The sequence below is a fragment of the Lagenorhynchus albirostris genome, chromosome 20, assembly GCF_949774975.1.
Source record: "Lagenorhynchus albirostris chromosome 20, mLagAlb1.1, whole genome shotgun sequence".
NCBI classification, from domain to species: Eukaryota; Metazoa; Chordata; class Mammalia; order Artiodactyla; family Delphinidae; genus Lagenorhynchus; species Lagenorhynchus albirostris.
Genome location: NC_083114.1, coordinates 60,017,278 through 60,034,078, shown reverse-complemented (window position 1 = coordinate 60,034,078; position 16,801 = coordinate 60,017,278). Strand labels below are relative to the sequence as shown.

The 16,801-nt window shown below is 41.4% G+C and overlaps 1 protein-coding gene across 4 annotated transcripts in view; it reads left to right on the top strand.

Moving 5' to 3' along the window:
- HELZ (helicase with zinc finger) overlaps positions 1–16,801 on the top strand; it is a 152,963-nt gene that overhangs the window by 11,366 nt on the left and 124,796 nt on the right. For all 4 annotated transcript variants that reach the window (XM_060133081.1, XM_060133086.1, XM_060133083.1 and 1 more), the window contains 2 exons: positions 12,007–12,234; positions 14,568–14,604. In XM_060133081.1, the coding sequence (XP_059989064.1) occupies positions 12,025–12,234; positions 14,568–14,604 (247 nt within the window). In that variant the 5' untranslated portion in view covers positions 12,007–12,024. The remainder of the gene's footprint in view (positions 1–12,006; positions 12,235–14,567; positions 14,605–16,801) is intronic.

Below are 16,801 nucleotides of genomic sequence, written 5' to 3'. Positions count from 1 at the left end.
GTTTCCAACTGTGTCTTCTGGGTTATTTAATCTTCTTTCTGGCTTCTTTAAGGGATAAGGTAATTGTATTCAAATAAACATATTGGACTTCCCTGGTGGCGCAGCGGTTGGGGGTCCGCCTGCCGATGCAGGGGGCTCGCGTTCGTGCCCCGGTCCGGGAAGATCCCACATGCCGCGGAGCGGCTGGGCCCGTGAGCCATGGCCGCTGAGCCTGCGCGTCCGGAGCCTGTGCTCCGCAACGGGAGAGGCCACAACAGTGAGAGGCCCGCGTACCGCAAAAAAAAAAAAAAACCCACACAAATAAACATATTTATTTAAAAAAACTAGGTAAGTTAGCAATTAATGAGCCCAAGATCAGTATAAACTGCTCAGATGATTAAAAAGACTGTATTCAATATCAATTTGAAGGAAACCTAAATATTACTCCTGGATGTTAGCTATAATTCCTTACTATGTAAAATAAGTCACCCCTTTTCAATCTTTTTTTTTTTAATTTGGAGGAGATGAATTAAGCAGCATAAAATAAAATATATTTACGAGAAGATTATAACTTCTGGATTAGTTTGGGTTTTGAATCTTTTTTAAGTTAAAGAAAACTGTTAGTTTAATTTATATTATGAAAATCTTTACGCCTACAGCAAAGTTGTAAGAATAGTATAATTAATACCCAATTGTTAGTGTTATGTCATAATTTGCCTTGTCTCTCTTTCTCTGTCAAATAGCTAGAATTTTTCTTTTTCCTGAGCCAGGTGAAAGTAAGTGGCAGACATCTTAGATGGCATTTCATTCATACTTCACCATGTGTCTCCTAAGAATGAGAACATATTTCTTCATAAACATAATACCATTATCACACCTAAGAAGATAATTCAGTAATACTAATAGTTATACTATCAGATATCAAGTCCATGTATAATTTTTCCTATTTCTCCCCAAAATATATTTTATTTCTTTAGTTTCTTTTTTTTAAAAATTTATTTATTTAATTTATTTATTTTTGGCTGCGTTGGGTCTTCGTTGCTGTGTGCGGGCTTTCTCTAGTTGCGGCAAGCAGGGGCTACTCTTCATTGCGGTGCGTGTACTTCTCACTGTGGTGGCTTCTCTTGTTGCGGAGCACAGGCTCTAGGCGTGCGGGCTTCAGCAGTTGTGGCGCACGGGCTTAGTTGCTCTGCAGCATGCGGGATCTTCCCGGACCAGGGCTCAAACCCGTGTCCCCTGCACTGGCAGGCGGATTCTTAACCATTGCCCCACCAGTTATTCTTTTTTTAAAAAATTATTTCCTCATTTGTTTTTATGTGATGATGCCTTTATTTATTTTTATTATTGTTTATTTTTGGCTGTGTTGGGTCTTTGTTGCTGCACGTGGGCCTTCTCTAGTTGTGGCATGTGGGGGCTACTCTTTGTTGTGGTGTGCGGACTTCTCATTGTGGTGGCTTCTCTTGTTGCGGAGCACGGGCTCTAGGTGCGTGGGCTTCAGTAATTGCAGCACCCAGGCTCAGTAGTTGTGGCACACAGGCCCTAGAGTGCGTGGGCTTCAGTAGTTGCAGTGTGTAGCCTCAGTAGTTGTGGCTCGTGGGCTCTAGAGCGCAGGCTCAGTAGTTGTGGCGTACGGGCTTAGTTGCTCCGCGGCATGTGGGATCTTCCTGGACCGGGGCACGAACCCGTGTCCCCTGCATTGGCAGGTGGACTCTCAACCACTGTGCCACCAGGGAAGCCCTGTATGCTTTTGTGTTAATTATGCAGTTGGCTCTCTTGCGTTGATTTACATTTTATTTATAAAGCTCAACTGCTTTGGATTATGATGTGTTTACAAGGCTACACAGATAATCTGGAAGGGAAAATGAAGAAATACAAATGACAGAAAATGTTTTATAATAATAAAATTTTCTTGGCAAGCAGCAACCTTTTCTCAAAGTCAGTCTTTTAATATAATTTGCTTGCTTCATAAATATGGGTTTTTTGTTTTTTCATATCTTTATTGATTAGTAAGCATGTTAAATGACTCGGGAGGAATCTCTCTTCAAGAAATAATTTGGAATTATTGATCCAGAATGCTGACCATTCTCAAAAATGGGCCAGGAAAATCAAAGTAATACATGGAAAAAAAAATCTCAATTTTAGCTCGATATAACTTTTCTTAAATTTAGGGTTTTTTTTTTTTAATAATTTAAGTTACTAAAACACATGGTGGAAGGTCCATCAAGATATTTATTTTATGTATTTAAAGCATTTTACTTTGCTGTATTGAATTCCATTCATTCTGGAATTTAGGAGAATTTACCTCTTTATGAAAGAGATTATTCAGAGTAGAAAATGATTGATGACCTTCGCTTCCAGTTTTCTTCTCAATAGACTTAGTCTCTCTTCTAATGCTTCTTGCATACTCAGTAATTTTATAAGTTTTAGAGAAAAATGCAAGTCTGGCTGAATATTAAGCACAGTACAATAAATAAAGCTTTTTTACTTTGCAGAATATTTTACATGTGTGTCCCATAGATTCATCAAAGATTCTAGTTTTGCATAAAGGCAAGTACATTTAAAGACAATACAACATCCCTGTCTATGACATTGGCATTCGAATGAGAAGTGAATTTGGTTCAGGACAGTTCTTGGAATGCTTGGCATTTAGGTTATTTTAGGTCAACTCTTTCGGAAATTCAATTAGAGTATTTATTGAATGGTTTTAGTGAGCTGAATGGTTGTCATGGGGATATAGATGATATAAAACATGACTCCTACTTATAAAATAGTTGTGTTCGTCAGATAAGGCATCTTACATGATGTATTTAATCCAAGATAATGGATGAGTAAGAGGCAGATCATTCTATAGGAAGTAATTTTGGTTTTGAGAGAGGCATTCTTAGGGAAATAGGCCTTGAAGTGTTCATTTAGAGCTGGGCAGGATTCAGGTCCGGAGAGAGGAGGGAAAGGATATTTGGGTAGAGGGAAGGGCATTGGCAGAGCCTCAGAGGCCTGACGGTCCCTGGGGCCTGTGTGGGAATGGTGGGAAAGTTGGGTTGTAGTCAGCCTGTGGGTGGCCTGGACGTTGGGTAATGAGCATGGCCGTCAGTTTATGGGCGCCCTCTCTAGAGTGGTCTGTAACTTGCTTCCTCCCTGAGGAAGTGTGACATGCTTGTGCTAGCTGCAGTGTCTTCCCCACAGCTGTGCTGTCCATTGAGGAGAAGGGGGCCTGCTCTGCCATGGCTTCCTTACTCCTCAGGGTATGGCATGTGAGTTATTTTAATAATGTATCAATCTGCTTTTTCTTTCTTTTGTCACAATGCATTTACTTTCTAAAGTGGTCTTGTTTTCAGGATAATAATTGGGTTTCCACAGGGAAAATAATAATGTATGAGGCAAACTACTGACTAAAGGCAAATTACTGACTTAAAAAAATGAATCTCTAATTTTTTTTCTAGTAGTTCTTCTTTTGTTTAAATTTTTGTTTTGTTCGTTATGTAAAGAAACTTATGTATAGTAATTTCTGCTCAGGTGGATAGTGGTAATGTTTAGCACAGCTCATTGGTCTTCTGAAACCTTTACAAATGCAGTCTGATTCATTCCAGCCAAGTTAATTATGAGGTAGATAATTTTTTTCCCCTAATGGAGACAAATGTAAAAGACAGAGATACAGAAATCATCTTCAGTTTAGATTGAAGAAATTTTAGTTACTACTGTTTGTTCCTGCTATTTGATCACAGTTTATTTTTATTTTTTGAAGTCTGTCTCTAATCAAATAAGATTTAATTTTTTAGAAGTAAAAGAGGACCATGACTGAATTAATAAGAAAAGTTAATTTAGGACAATAATTGATTTTTAAAAATATAAAAGTATATTTCATGACTTGATTTCAAGATGATCTGGCGGTTATCCTTACACTGTTGCAGAAGGAAGTCCACAGTGGGACGAGAATGGTGCTTACAAATCACCTCCCTTATTATCTATTACTGAACATGTCTTAGTCCAGGCCAGTCTGCCTGCCACCTCGGTGGTACACTGTTGACTTCATTTTTCTTCCAGTATTTACTTTTGGTCCTGGACCAGTTATCTAGCTGTGATGGGATTCTTCAAAAGTATCCTACATTTTGTACCTAGTGAACTAGTGATTGTTCTGTTTGCAGACATTCTTTCTGAGGCTCTGCTCTTGCCTTGAAAACCTGCATTTGCAGAAAGGGAAATGTATAGATTTCCCTTTTAAATTTATTTATTTTTATTTATTTTTTATTTATTTTTGGCTGTGTTGGGTCTTCGTTTCTGCGCGAGGGCTTTCTCTCGTTGCGGCGAGCGGGGACCACTCTTCATCGCGGTGCGTGGGCCCCTCACTGCCGTGGCCTCTCTTGTTGCGGAGCGCAGGCTCCAGACGCGCAGGCTCAGTAGTTGTGGCTCACGGGCCCAGTTGCCCTGTGGTATGTGGGATCCTCCCAGACCAGGTCTCGAACCCGTGTTCCCCCCATCGGCAGGCAGACTCTCGACCACTGCGCCACCAGGGAAGCCCAGGTTTTCCTTTTATTAACAAACTTATCCTTCTTTATCTCTTTCCAGTTTTTTTTTTTTTTTTTTTTTTTTTTTTTTTTTTTTTTGCTGTACGCGGGCCTCTCACTGCTGTGGCCTCTCCCATTGTGGAGCACAGGCTCCGGACACGCAGGCCCAGCAGCCATGACTCACGGGCCCAGCCGCTCCGCGGCATGTGGGATCTTCCCGGACCGGGGCACGAACCCGTGTGCCCTGCATCGGCAGGCGGACTCTCAACCACTGCGCCACCAGGGAAGCCCCTCTTTCCAGTTTTTAAAAACCGTGTCCATTGTGATATTGGGATTCATATTTTAAAAATAATTTAAAAATTTTATTTTTAAAATTATCATACACTAAAACTAACTTTTTTCTTTTATTCTGTTAATTTCACACTTGTAGTTTGTGCAACCATCACTACAATCAGAATACAGAATAATATTATCACTCTCCAGAATTCCCTAATGCTATCCTTTTATAGTTAACTGTCCCCATCCTATAACCTCTGCAACCACTGATCTTTTCTCCATTCCTATAGTTTTGTCTTTTTGAGAATTTCATATAAATGGAATCATACATGTAAGCTTTTGAGACTGGGTTCTTTTACTCTGTCTTTGAGATTCATCTAAGTTATTGCATGTATTGAAAGTTTATTCCTTTTTATTACTGAGTAGTTTTCCATTGTCACTCATTGAAGGACATTAGGGTTGTTTCCAATTTTTAACAGTTACGAATAGAGCTGCTGTAAACATTTGTGTACAGACTTTTGTGCAAACATAGTTTTCATTTCTCTGTCTCTAGGGTAGCTGTCTCTGGGGAGAGGGGATTGCTGGGTGATATAGTGGGTATATTTTTAACTTTATAAGAAACTGTCAGCCCTTTTTCCAGAGTGTCTGTACCACTTTATATTCTCCCACTAGCAGCAATGTATGAGAATTCCCCCTATTCCACATCACTGATACTATCAGTGATTTTAATTTAGCCATTCTAATAGGTATGTGGTAATATCTTATCATGGTTTTAATTTGCATTTCTCTGATGACTAATGCCATTGGACATATTTTCGTGTGCTTATTTGCCATCATTAGATCCTCTTAGTGGAGTGCCCGTTAAAATGTTTTGCCTAGCTTTTTTTTTTTTTTTTTTTGCGGTATGCGGGCCTCTCACTGTTGTGGCCTCTCCCGTTGCGGAGCACAGGCTCCGGACACGCAGGCCAAGCGGCCATGGCTCACGGGCCCAGCCGCTCCGCAGCATGTGGGATCTTCCCGGACTGGGGCACGAACCCGTGTCCCCTGCATCGGCAGGCGGACTCTCAACCACTGCGCCACCAGGGAAGCCCTGCCTAGCTTTTAATTGGGTTGTTTTCTTACTGTTGAGTTTTGAGAATTCTTTATATATTTGGATACAAATCCTTTTTCAGGTATGTGATTTGCAGTTGTTTTTTTCTCAGTCTTTAGCTTGGCTTCCTATCCTTCTAACATAATAGTGTCTTTCAAAGAGCAAAAAGGTTTAATTTTGAGAAAGTCCAATGCATAAATTTTTTTCTTTTTTATATTATACTAAGATGGGTAGATTTTAAAATAAGTTTCTGTTCTATAAAAGTGGTGAAAAGTAACTTAGTGATGGGAATGTTCTCATAAAGTTGACTTTGTGGAAGGTGCAAATGTTATTTTCTGGCAAGGTAGTACTATATAATATGCTCCTTAGTCTTGGCAACACCTAGGACTTCTGTTTAACCAAAGAATGCAATTGATTGAGGTTTGTGAGGGTTTTCACACTTTTTAAAAAAATGATGATCACTAATGTGGTTAAATATGTATACTTTCATAATGCACAACTATGTAGGAATTAGTCCTTAAGACTCTTCCAGGGTTAAAATATTACATTCACATTTGATGCTTTTGGGAGTGCCTGAGTTTGAGTTTCTGCTTCACTGGAACAGCATGAGAACTTTGAGTGTAGGTTCAGATTCAGTGTCATGGCTAAAAGCACGAGTTGCATCAGAATGTCTGCATTTGAATCCTGCCTTTTATTAACAGTGTAACTGTGGGTGAGTAACTTAACTTCTCTGTGCTTCAGTTTCCTTATCTGTTAGTGGGAATGATAATAATAACATCCACCTTGTAAGGTCGTTTATGAGGAATCAAGCAGATTACATAATATAGTCATTTCAACAGCCTCTGGCCCACAGTAGGCATTCAGCAAATGGCTCTTGTTATTATTTTTATTATTATTGCTGAAATAGCTTTATGATAAAATTGTTTAAACAAATGTTTTGGAATATTTTCAAGAGTCGGAATAACCACGTATCACAGTAAGTCATTTCTCTCCCATGCCCACTTTTTTCTCTTTGCACTTATTATTAATCAATACCTGTGACCAGTGTTTTTAATAATCATGTGTATATACACTGTTTTACAAGACAACTGTCAGTTCATTCCATTTTTCACATCCTGTGAGGTACTAATCAGATATACACATATACATCAATTCGCTTCAGCTGCCTGAAATACCAACCTAAATTGGCTTAAGCTGGAAAGAAGTTTGAGTTAGGCTCACCTAACTGCGAAGTCAGGCACAGCTGGCTGGATTCAGGGCTCAAGTAAAGTCATCAGGACTCAGGTTCTCCCCACGAGTCAACTCTGCCTTTCCTTGTATGGAGTTCAGTTGCAGGAGCTGTATGTTACAAAAATGGCTGTAGCATATTCACCCCCTGTAGCCTGTCAGCGTTTAGATTCAGCCGGAAAGAGTGCCTGTCTCTTTCCCAGAAGCCTCAGCAAAAGTCTCATGATGTCTCATTGGCTCTTATGGGGTCACATGTCTGACCTGGAGCCAATCGCTGTTTGAGGCTGTGAGACTGGGATTGGCCAGTTCTGGTCACATGGCACCCCTGGCTTTTTGGCAGAGTCGACCCCACTGGAGCCATGCCGACTGAGAGTCGGAGAGAGGTACCTACTCTGAGGGAATTTGTGGGCTTTTATCACCAGAAAAAGGGATGGACGCTGGCTGGTCAAACGACTAATATGCTATTAGGCTCTTTTTGTAGATCGGCAACAGATCACAGGGGTTAATGGATTTGAATTAGAATCTTGGTTACTGATTCCAGCTTTTTTGTCGGTGAAGTTACATCCTCCAGGAATGCCGTTCCCCACAGGGGCAGGAGTTTGCAGAAAGTTAGTGTTGTGTATTCTTTTGGTGAAAGTTGGATAATTTTTAACACGAAGAGAAAGAGTCGAGGCAAATAGGGGTGGCCCTTGCAATGGGTGGACGTGGTGCTTCTTCCCACACTGGTGGGTTCAAGCGACTCAGCGCCCTTCTCCAGGCCTTTCTGTCCCCGTGGCAGAGGCTGTACAAGACCCAGCTTGGTCAGTGTCTGTCCACCACGTAGCAGGGTCGCGTGCTGTAGACACGGGTGTATCCGTGTATCCTGGCCAAGAGTGTCGGCTACATGGTGAGGTGTGTCTGGGAGCTGGCCTCGTGTAGAGGTAGTTTCTAGATCTGTGTTTTTTGTAGTCCATTTTAGCGTGGCTTGAGACATTGTCTCTCTTTGACCTCGTCTGGCAGTTTTTATTTTATGTTTTTCAAGAAGGCACTTGAACTTCTTCAGGAGTATGTGTAGCCAGGTCACGCTGTTTTCTGAAGAACCAGGGAAGACAGTTACCAGAGACCTGCCTTGTATGGAGAGCTACATTACAGAAGTACCTGCAGTGAGGGTCAGGGAGACAGCAGTTAGAAATGAACTGTTGGGACCTGATTAATTAACAAACGTAATTGTGGTAGGCATCTTCATATCCAGTGCTGAGGTGGGCACCTGAGCCTCCATATCAGAGACATTAACTCTTGAAATTAAGTCACTTCCCCCCATAGCTCCCAGAGTTAGTAATTCTGTCCCTAATCTCTACTTCTGTGTTACTTTTATTGAGATATCCCTGGCTAATATGTTTGGTGATTAATGTTGACGGTAGTCTTTGTGATCTCCCCTCAGAGCCAGTTTTAGGGGTTAGCTTGTCTTCGTCAGCGACGTACAAGTACACTTGTTTCTCCAATGGCTATTGGGGAGCATAATCATTATTATGATTGCATAATCATAACCATTATTATTTTATCGAGATGGAGAAAATGGGTGAAAATAATTCCTCTGTCAAGTAGATAAAGTAGTTACATAGCATGATATTTTATTTTCTATGAATACAGTGTTGTATGTTGAAATCTGTAAAGTGATTTCCATTTTGTATAAATTGAAAATATGGAATTTTAGTGAAATAACAATAGCTAACTAACACTTACTGAGCACTCACTGTATGCCAGGCATTCTTTTAAGCACTTTACACGTATTATTTCACTTAATTCTTAAGTGAAAATAAATAACCATAGGAGGTAGGTATTAGTTGTCTTCTTGCCCATTTTAGAGGTGAGCAAGTTGAGATACTTGAGGCTAAGTCATTTGCTCCAGGTCACACAGCTGGTGAGTGACACAGTTGGTGAGTGACAGCTGGTGAGTTCTGAATGTAAGTCCTCTGGCTCCAAGTCTGTGCTTTGGATCACTGTGCTGTGTTCTCTCCCTAGCAAAGATTTTAGCTCATGTGTTGTTAGTTTTTCGTTTCATTTTCCTTCTTTTTGTAATACTTTCTAGATGTGGGCTAGGAGTTTTATAGAGGAGATTTGCTAATTCTAGGACCTTTGGAATCCATGGATGTATCCATCTTCTGTTGCTGTTATTGGGCAAGCAAACACTGTATGCTTGTTCATATCAGTAGGTCTCAACCAGGAATGATTTTGCCTCCCAGGGGACGTTTGCTGATGTCTGGAGATAGACATCTTTAGTTGTTGTAAGTCAGGAGACGTGCTCCTGGCACCTAGTGGTCAGAGGCCAGGATGCTGCTGAAACATCTTATGAAGCACAGGACAGCCTTCCGCAACAAAGAATTGTTCAGCCCAAAATGTCAATAGCATCAGCTCTGGCCTATAGAATAAGTTACTGATGATCTTGTAATGCCATTCTGATCTCTAATGGGCAAAGTCACGTTAGTAATGTAGAAATGATTACTTTTGATGTTTATTTGATAATTGATTTCCCCAAATTAATGCATGTTTGTATAAGGGACATAAACACCAACTATAACTTAAATATTTAAGTTCCCCTAAAGTAAACTGGGAATTATAGCCCACTGAGGGAGAGCTGAGGAAGTTTAAAGGGAGGCCATGTTAATGCCTGAGGATACAATACTCTAAATATTTGTTGGATTACCTTGTGAATAACACAATTAGATTTCATTTTTTGTGTTAACTTGTCAAATGTATAAACATTTTAAATATCCTGTAATTTTAAAAACCGTATTTTGGTATTTTTTTTAATAAAAATTTCATACTTAGAAAAGTGGAGAATATTACATTGTACCCCGTGTATGTACCACCCATATTTAACAAACGCTGACAAATACTGAAATCCATTTTGAGCTCTTTCTCATCCCATCCCTTAGGTGTTTCTACATTTTTTGTTATACAAAACATCTCAAAAGTTGAAGGGGCCTGGAACTCTTCCGATGTCTGTCATCAGGCCTCACTCACTGCTGCTGCCTTTTGTCTGCCTGTCAGCTTCTCCCCTCATCTTTCACTGCAGTATATAGGCGGCAGAGGGCGGAGCCAGGTTGTCTTTTCAGAGCTGGAAAGGCCAGGCCGAGAGTGGATATGCAGGCTGGAGGGAGGCGGGAGGACAGTAAGTATGGGTTTCCCCCAATGACTGAAAGCAGAGCATTCCCAGGAAACCTTCCATAAGCCGACATGGCGTAAAGCGAAGAAGCAGTGACCATAGGACACATCTTGCTAACGGATGCACAAAATAAATTGAGCTAAAGCACAGAAGTCCAGTGACAGTTCAGAGCTATGGTGGCTTGATGCTGAGGTGCTGAGTGTGGTTCCCGGGAAGGAGCTGGGCGGTGCCCCTTGCACCCACTTTTGCAGCTCACAGTGCGGATTGCCTCTGTAAGGGCTGCTGCGAAACACACGCCGAACACTGTTTTCACTTTCCCCCCTTTTTTGTAAAAATAGATATCCTCTTTGGATTTCTTTTGGTTAGGAAAACAGGCACTAACGTGGGTCCTTCTTAAAAGCGAAGTGGCATAAATGGAGCTTTGGAAAGATGGAGGAGACCTGTACCTTGGGCCATTTGGTAAGGTAGAAAGTGGGGAGAGTGAGCGAGGGTGGGAACAGGCAAGAAGAGCAGTCTCCATCCCGACAGAGATGGTGATAAGAGGTCAGCAAGGGTGATCCTCCGAAGCAGTGTTGTGACTCTCAGGTCCAAGGGTTTTAGGTCTTCTTTGCCCAGGTTTTCTGCTCCCTGCATTATGAGTGATAGAGCTCAGGAGAGGCTGCGCTTGAATTCTCAATCTCTATTACTTGGACTGCTTAGTGGTCTGTTATTAATGGCAATGCCTGCTTCTCACCAGTTGTTCACAGGACTTCTACATGATAGGTTCCTTCTTTTTTTTTTTTTTTTTTGACCGCACCATGCTGCCTGCGGGATCTTAGTTCCCCAACCAGGGATCAAACGCTCCCCCCGCCCATTTCTGCCATGGAAGCGCGGAGTCCCAACCACTGGACTGCCCGATAGGTTCCTTCTTTATTTAAACGCCTCCCATCATGCTCCATTGCTATGGAATAAAGCCCTCACTTCTTGTGGCATTGGAGGGCATTCTTAGCTCCTCTCCCTCCTTCTCTGACACACGTGGAGTGTATCGTGTGCTTTCTCTGCCGTGGTGGTTTCTCGTGCATATTCTCTCTGAAGAGCTCCCCTGTGCTCTCCTGTCATCTCTGCACAGTGAACTGGTGTTCTTCTTCTGAGGCCAGCTCATGCCTTTCGGCAGATGGAAGGTATTTCTCGTCATTTTTCACTTGTGCTTTGCCTGTCTTGCTAGAATCTGAGTTTCTCGAAAGGAGTGATGACGTGCTTCCTCATTGAGTTTAGTGCTGCTAACACAGGGCCTGGCCTCAGGAAATGTTTGCTGAACTGAATTAATAGCCAGTTCAAACTTGCCCTTGAGCCAGTGTTTTGTACTGGTGGGAAAAATCCTACATGGTATGGACTTTGATTCTCTGCAGTCTCAGTTACAGAATTATAAGACCGAAAATAGGAGGCTGGGATAAGAAACATTTTTGCACCTTCTGGTTTTAAAAAAAAAGAGACGCCTTCATGGCTTATTACACTTTGTAATATTCAGCATCATGTTTCATTTATAAATTTGATGTATTGTTGGCATGATCCTGACTTACGGTTGATATTTTGCTTGAATTTTAGTGAAGACTTCATAAAATAGAAAGGAGAAGCATAGAGTTTGTAGCGTCAGTAGTTGCTCCTCAGCTCTGACCTTGATCAAAAGGCTGCTTGAGAGTAACTATTCAGATAGCTAGTTGGGCCAGTTGAGTTAGGAATGGGGCTAGAATTGATAATTAGTAACTTTTTAAAACCTTTTCTGATTTGTTCTTTCTCCCTGTCTTTAGGATTTTTGTCCCTGAGTCATGGAAGACAGAAGAGCTGAGAAGTCATGTGAACAAGCGTGTGAATCACTTAAGAGACAGGACTATGAAATGACCCTCAAGCACTGCACAGAGGCGCTCCTTTCTCTTGGCCAGTACTCCATGGCTGACTTCACAGGGCCGTGTCCACTGGAGATAGAAAGCATCAAAATCGAGAGTCTTCTTTACAGAATCGCCTCCTTTTTGCAGCTGGTGAGTAAACACTGTCAATGAGCCAGTGCTGAACCATGTAAAATGTCTGTTTTCTGTGAGTGGACTATTGCTGATCACTGCTGCTACAAATCACCACATTCTGGGCTAAGGACATGAGTGAAGTGGCTAGTGATTGCTGAATATCTTTGATGGCAAGTAACTGTGTTTTTAAGCCTTGAAAGTATTACTATCGTATAGCATTTTGGATTATTCACTCCATTCAACAAATATTTCAAGCAATATTATTCACTCAGTTCAACGAATGTTTACGCTGTTCTAGGTATCTGCTATACGTTGGTGAAAGAGAAAGAGAAAGATCCCTCCTTCATAGTACTTTTTCTAGTGGGGGGGGCAGACAATAAACCATAGGCATTATAAATAGGTAAACACTTTAGATTGTTAGAAGGTAACAGTCTGCATGGAAAAAAAAGTAGAATAGAGGGTTACTAGGGTTAGGGTTAGGGTTGCAGTTTTAAATTGGGTTAAGATGGGCCTCATGATAAGGTGATAGGAAGGAGGTAAGGAAGTGAGCCATGTTGAAATCTGGAAGAAGATCGTTACAGGCAGAGGGAACAGTCAGTGCGGAATTTCCGAGGCGGAAGCATGCCTTCCACGTCTGAGGAACAGTTGGGAGGCCCTTGTGCTGGAGTAACGTGCCCAAGGGGGAGAGTGCAACAGGGCTAGATCCTGTGGGACCCTTCAGGCCACTGTAAGGGCTGGTGTCTGCTCTACTTGAGATGGGACACTGTGCTGGGATTTTGAGCAGAGGAGTGGCATGGTCTGCTTTAATAGGAGTTATTTGGCCTTTGTGTTGAGAATAGACTGTAAAAGAATAAGAGCAGATGCAGGGAGACTAGTTTGGAAGCTGTTAGAATAATCTAGGCCAGCGGTGAAGTGGCTCAGATCAAAATGCTAGCAGTGGAGATGGTGAGAAGTGGTTTGTTCTGGTTACAATCTGAAGATAGAACGAAGCAGATGTCCTAATGTACTGAAGGCAGGGAGTGAGAGATATGGAGCAGGCATAGTTTACTTACTTTGCCCTTTTTTTGTCTGAGCAATTGGAAGCGTGGAGTTTCCTTACACTGAGATGAGAGGGCTGTAGGTGGGGAGATGGGAAAGAGTTCATTTTGGACATACTGATTTGAGATGACGTTTAGATATCCAGCTGGAGATGTTGAATAAGCAGTTGGAAATGCAGGTCTGGAGTTTGGGAGAGAGGTCTGGGCTAAAGATGTTGATTGGAGAGTCTGTGGCCTGTAGATGATATATAAAGTCTTAGACTTGGGTCAGGTCAGCAGGGGAATGAGTATAGGTAGAGAGAAGGGGCGGGCTGAGGACTTAGTCTTGTGGCACTAGTTTAAGAGGTTGGGAGGAGAAGCAAAGCATCCTGAAAAGCAGCCCGTGAGGTTAAGGAAAACTAAGAGAGTAAGATGTCCTAGGAACCAATCAAAGAAGGCCTGTGTCCAAAGGAGGGAAGATTCAGTGTCGGTTGCTGTGGGTGGAGTCGTGAGGGTTGAGAATTGACTGAGAAATGACAGTGTGTCTAAATGGGTACATGTAAGTGTATCTAACTGGATCCACTGGCAGTCACTGGTGACCTCCATGAGAGCAGCTTCCATGGAGTGGTGGGTGAAAGCCTAATAAAAGAGAGTTTAAGAGAAAGTCAGCGGGAAGGGAATTGAAATACATGATACAGACAATTCTTGAGGAGTTTGCCCCACTGAAGCACAAAAAAATGGAATGGTAGCTGGTGGGAGAAGTGAAGTGAAGAGAAGGATCTTTTCAGATGAGGGAACTAAGAGCATGTTTGTTTCTAGGACTGAACCGTTAGAAAACAAAAAATTAATGATGTAGGAGAAATAGAAGAAGCTTGCTGGAGCGCTGTTCTTGAGTAGGCCCTGGAACAGATCTGCACAGGTGGTAGGATGGGCTTTAGGAAGGAACAGCGATGGCTCACCTGGTAACAGGTGGAAGGCACGGTGTGCCGGGAAGCGGGCAGCCATGGTAGTGGCCATCCGTGGAAAGTCTCTTCTCAGGGCTGCAGTTTACTCAGTGAAGTCATTAGCTGAGAGTGAGGATGGGGAAGAGATTTCTGGTGGCTTGAGGTTGGAGAGGGCGAGGGGAGGAGTGTGAATAAATGGCCTAGGGAAGTGTACTGTAATGTCTGTTTGTAGAATGTTGTGTAAACCTCGGCCAGAGGTAGCTTTATTCTGTGCATATTAAATTTGCAACATTAGTGATTAAACTTTGAAACAAAGCTGAGCTTTTTGATAAAATCTGTTTTAAGCAGCCCTTGAACTACTTAACTTTATCTTGTATCTTTTATTTTGCAGAAAAACTATGGGCAAGCTGATGAAGATTGTAGGCATGGTATGTTTAAAAGCAGGATTCTTTTCTGCTGTGAAGATTTTGAATTATTTAATTGAGCAGTGTTTAAGATTTGTTTTTTTTCATATGCTAATTTCAAAAGTGATTATAATATTTAAAAAACCCACCTCACGGTGGTGCTGAGTGACTAATTTGGATGGCGACTTCCCTGCTATGATGGGTGCACACATGAACATTGTTCCTAATCACGAGTGTTGGCATTGCTGTCACTCCCTTGGGAACATTGATAATGCCCTTTTAAAGTTTGTGTGAGTATTTTCAGTCAATAAAGAGCCATATTTTAAGAACTGTAGCACATAACACACGTTGATTAAAACGTTAAGCTTGGATAAATTGAAAAGCTGGGCCTCTGCCTCCTAAAATGTTCTTTTCCCCTTCATTAGAAGATTTCCCTTAGAGAGCAGAGACTGGCTAGAATGCTCTTTAGTGCTTTTTCCTGTTTTCTTTTGGGCAGGAAATTGATTAGTAAGATTCGTGCTCTTTGGGTACTCATAGACTAGGGATCCTTTTCTTGGAGATTGCTGCCAGTTCACTAGAATGAGTCTAGAAGTGAGTGGGAGGAGGGTTCAGGGTACATTCTCTCACACTCTTGCTGGGAGTGTGGCACAGCTCAGTGATTTGGATAATATAATGTTTCAATTATCCAGATTGGGGTTGGGGGGCTGAGGTGTCTAACATAAGTTAAAGTTTTTTTTCCTATTTGCTCCTTTGTGTCAAAACTCTTAAAAGTATTAGCTCTTTTTGTTGTTAACCTTACAAAACCATCTTATCTACTCCTGGGGCATATTGGACATAATTTAACCATTCATTAAAGATTCAGTGACCTCTTTGTAAACCTTGCTTCATAGGATTGTATACTTTGGGAGTTAATTGGCATGAGAGATATCTAGTACCATCTTCCACTAAAAAAATCTTTACTATCTGTGGACATTTAAAAGTTACCAACAAGCCAGATAATAAGTCAGATAATATAGAGGAATATGAAGAAGGGACCCACTTCCCCTTCTCCCCCATCTGAAGGAACCATGTTATCAGTTTGCTGCATCTTCTTCACCTTTCTCTGTAGTGATAAGCACAAATGCTTATAATACATAGGTAGGGTTTTCCTTTAAAAATTAAAAAAGAATTATGTGATCATCACACAGTTTCTTGCTTTCTTCTGTAACAATAGATCATGGACATCTTACTATGTTAATAATACATCAGCTCCAATTCCTGCTGAATATTCCATGGCATAGATGTGCCGTAATTTATTCAGCTATTCCCATATTGACGGGCATTCAGGTGGTTCTAGTTTTCTAGTTTGTTATAGTTCATCCTGTAATAAACATATATTCTTTCTTACTGTTGCCTTTGTTTATTTATGGTAGTCTTAAAAGTTAGATATCTGGGTTAAGGAGTTTTAAAAGTTGGGTGTCTGGGTTAAAATACACTTGAATGCCTGTTTCCTGTGAGCTCACTAACTGGAACCTCTCAGTCTTGACGTTGTGACAATCTTGTGTGTGAGAAATGGCCCCTCTTGCTTTAATGTTCCCTTCCATGAGTACTCGGGAGGTTGATGCTTTTCATTTGGAGACACACAAAGTCCCAGAAGAGTAACTGACTTGTGAAGAGTTGTCGAAGGGTAAACGCTGTGGGTGAAGGAACATAAGGAAAAACGCTGCGTTTTTTGTTAATTGTTTTATTAGCGTTTTCAAGTTAGATACTATTTTACAGCTGCTGAATTACCACAGTAAAAGCTTAACCAGGAAACCTTGGGGATGAAGGATAAGCCTGTTACCTGGATTGTGATCATCGTAACATGAATGTATACGTATGTCCACACTCACCAGACTGTATACATCAATTACGTGCAGTTTTTGGATACTGATTATGTCTCTGTAATGTGGGGAGAAAAGTTTAACCAATGCCTAAGATAAGGTTGCAGTGAAATGAGTGTATGCTTGTGGTGTGGTAGAGTATGAAGCGGAATACGGCTTGGTAACATGTTCGTTCCTTTGACCCACTAATCTTAGTTCTGGGATACTGTCCCAAGTAAATATTCCAAAAGAAGGAAGAAATTGTATGTGGAATGGTTTTCATTGCAATACTGTGTGGAAAAGCAGAAAATCGGTTAGCTTGCAATAAGGGTTCATTGATTACACTCTGTGCATTCCTTGTTACCATTTATGTGATAAGT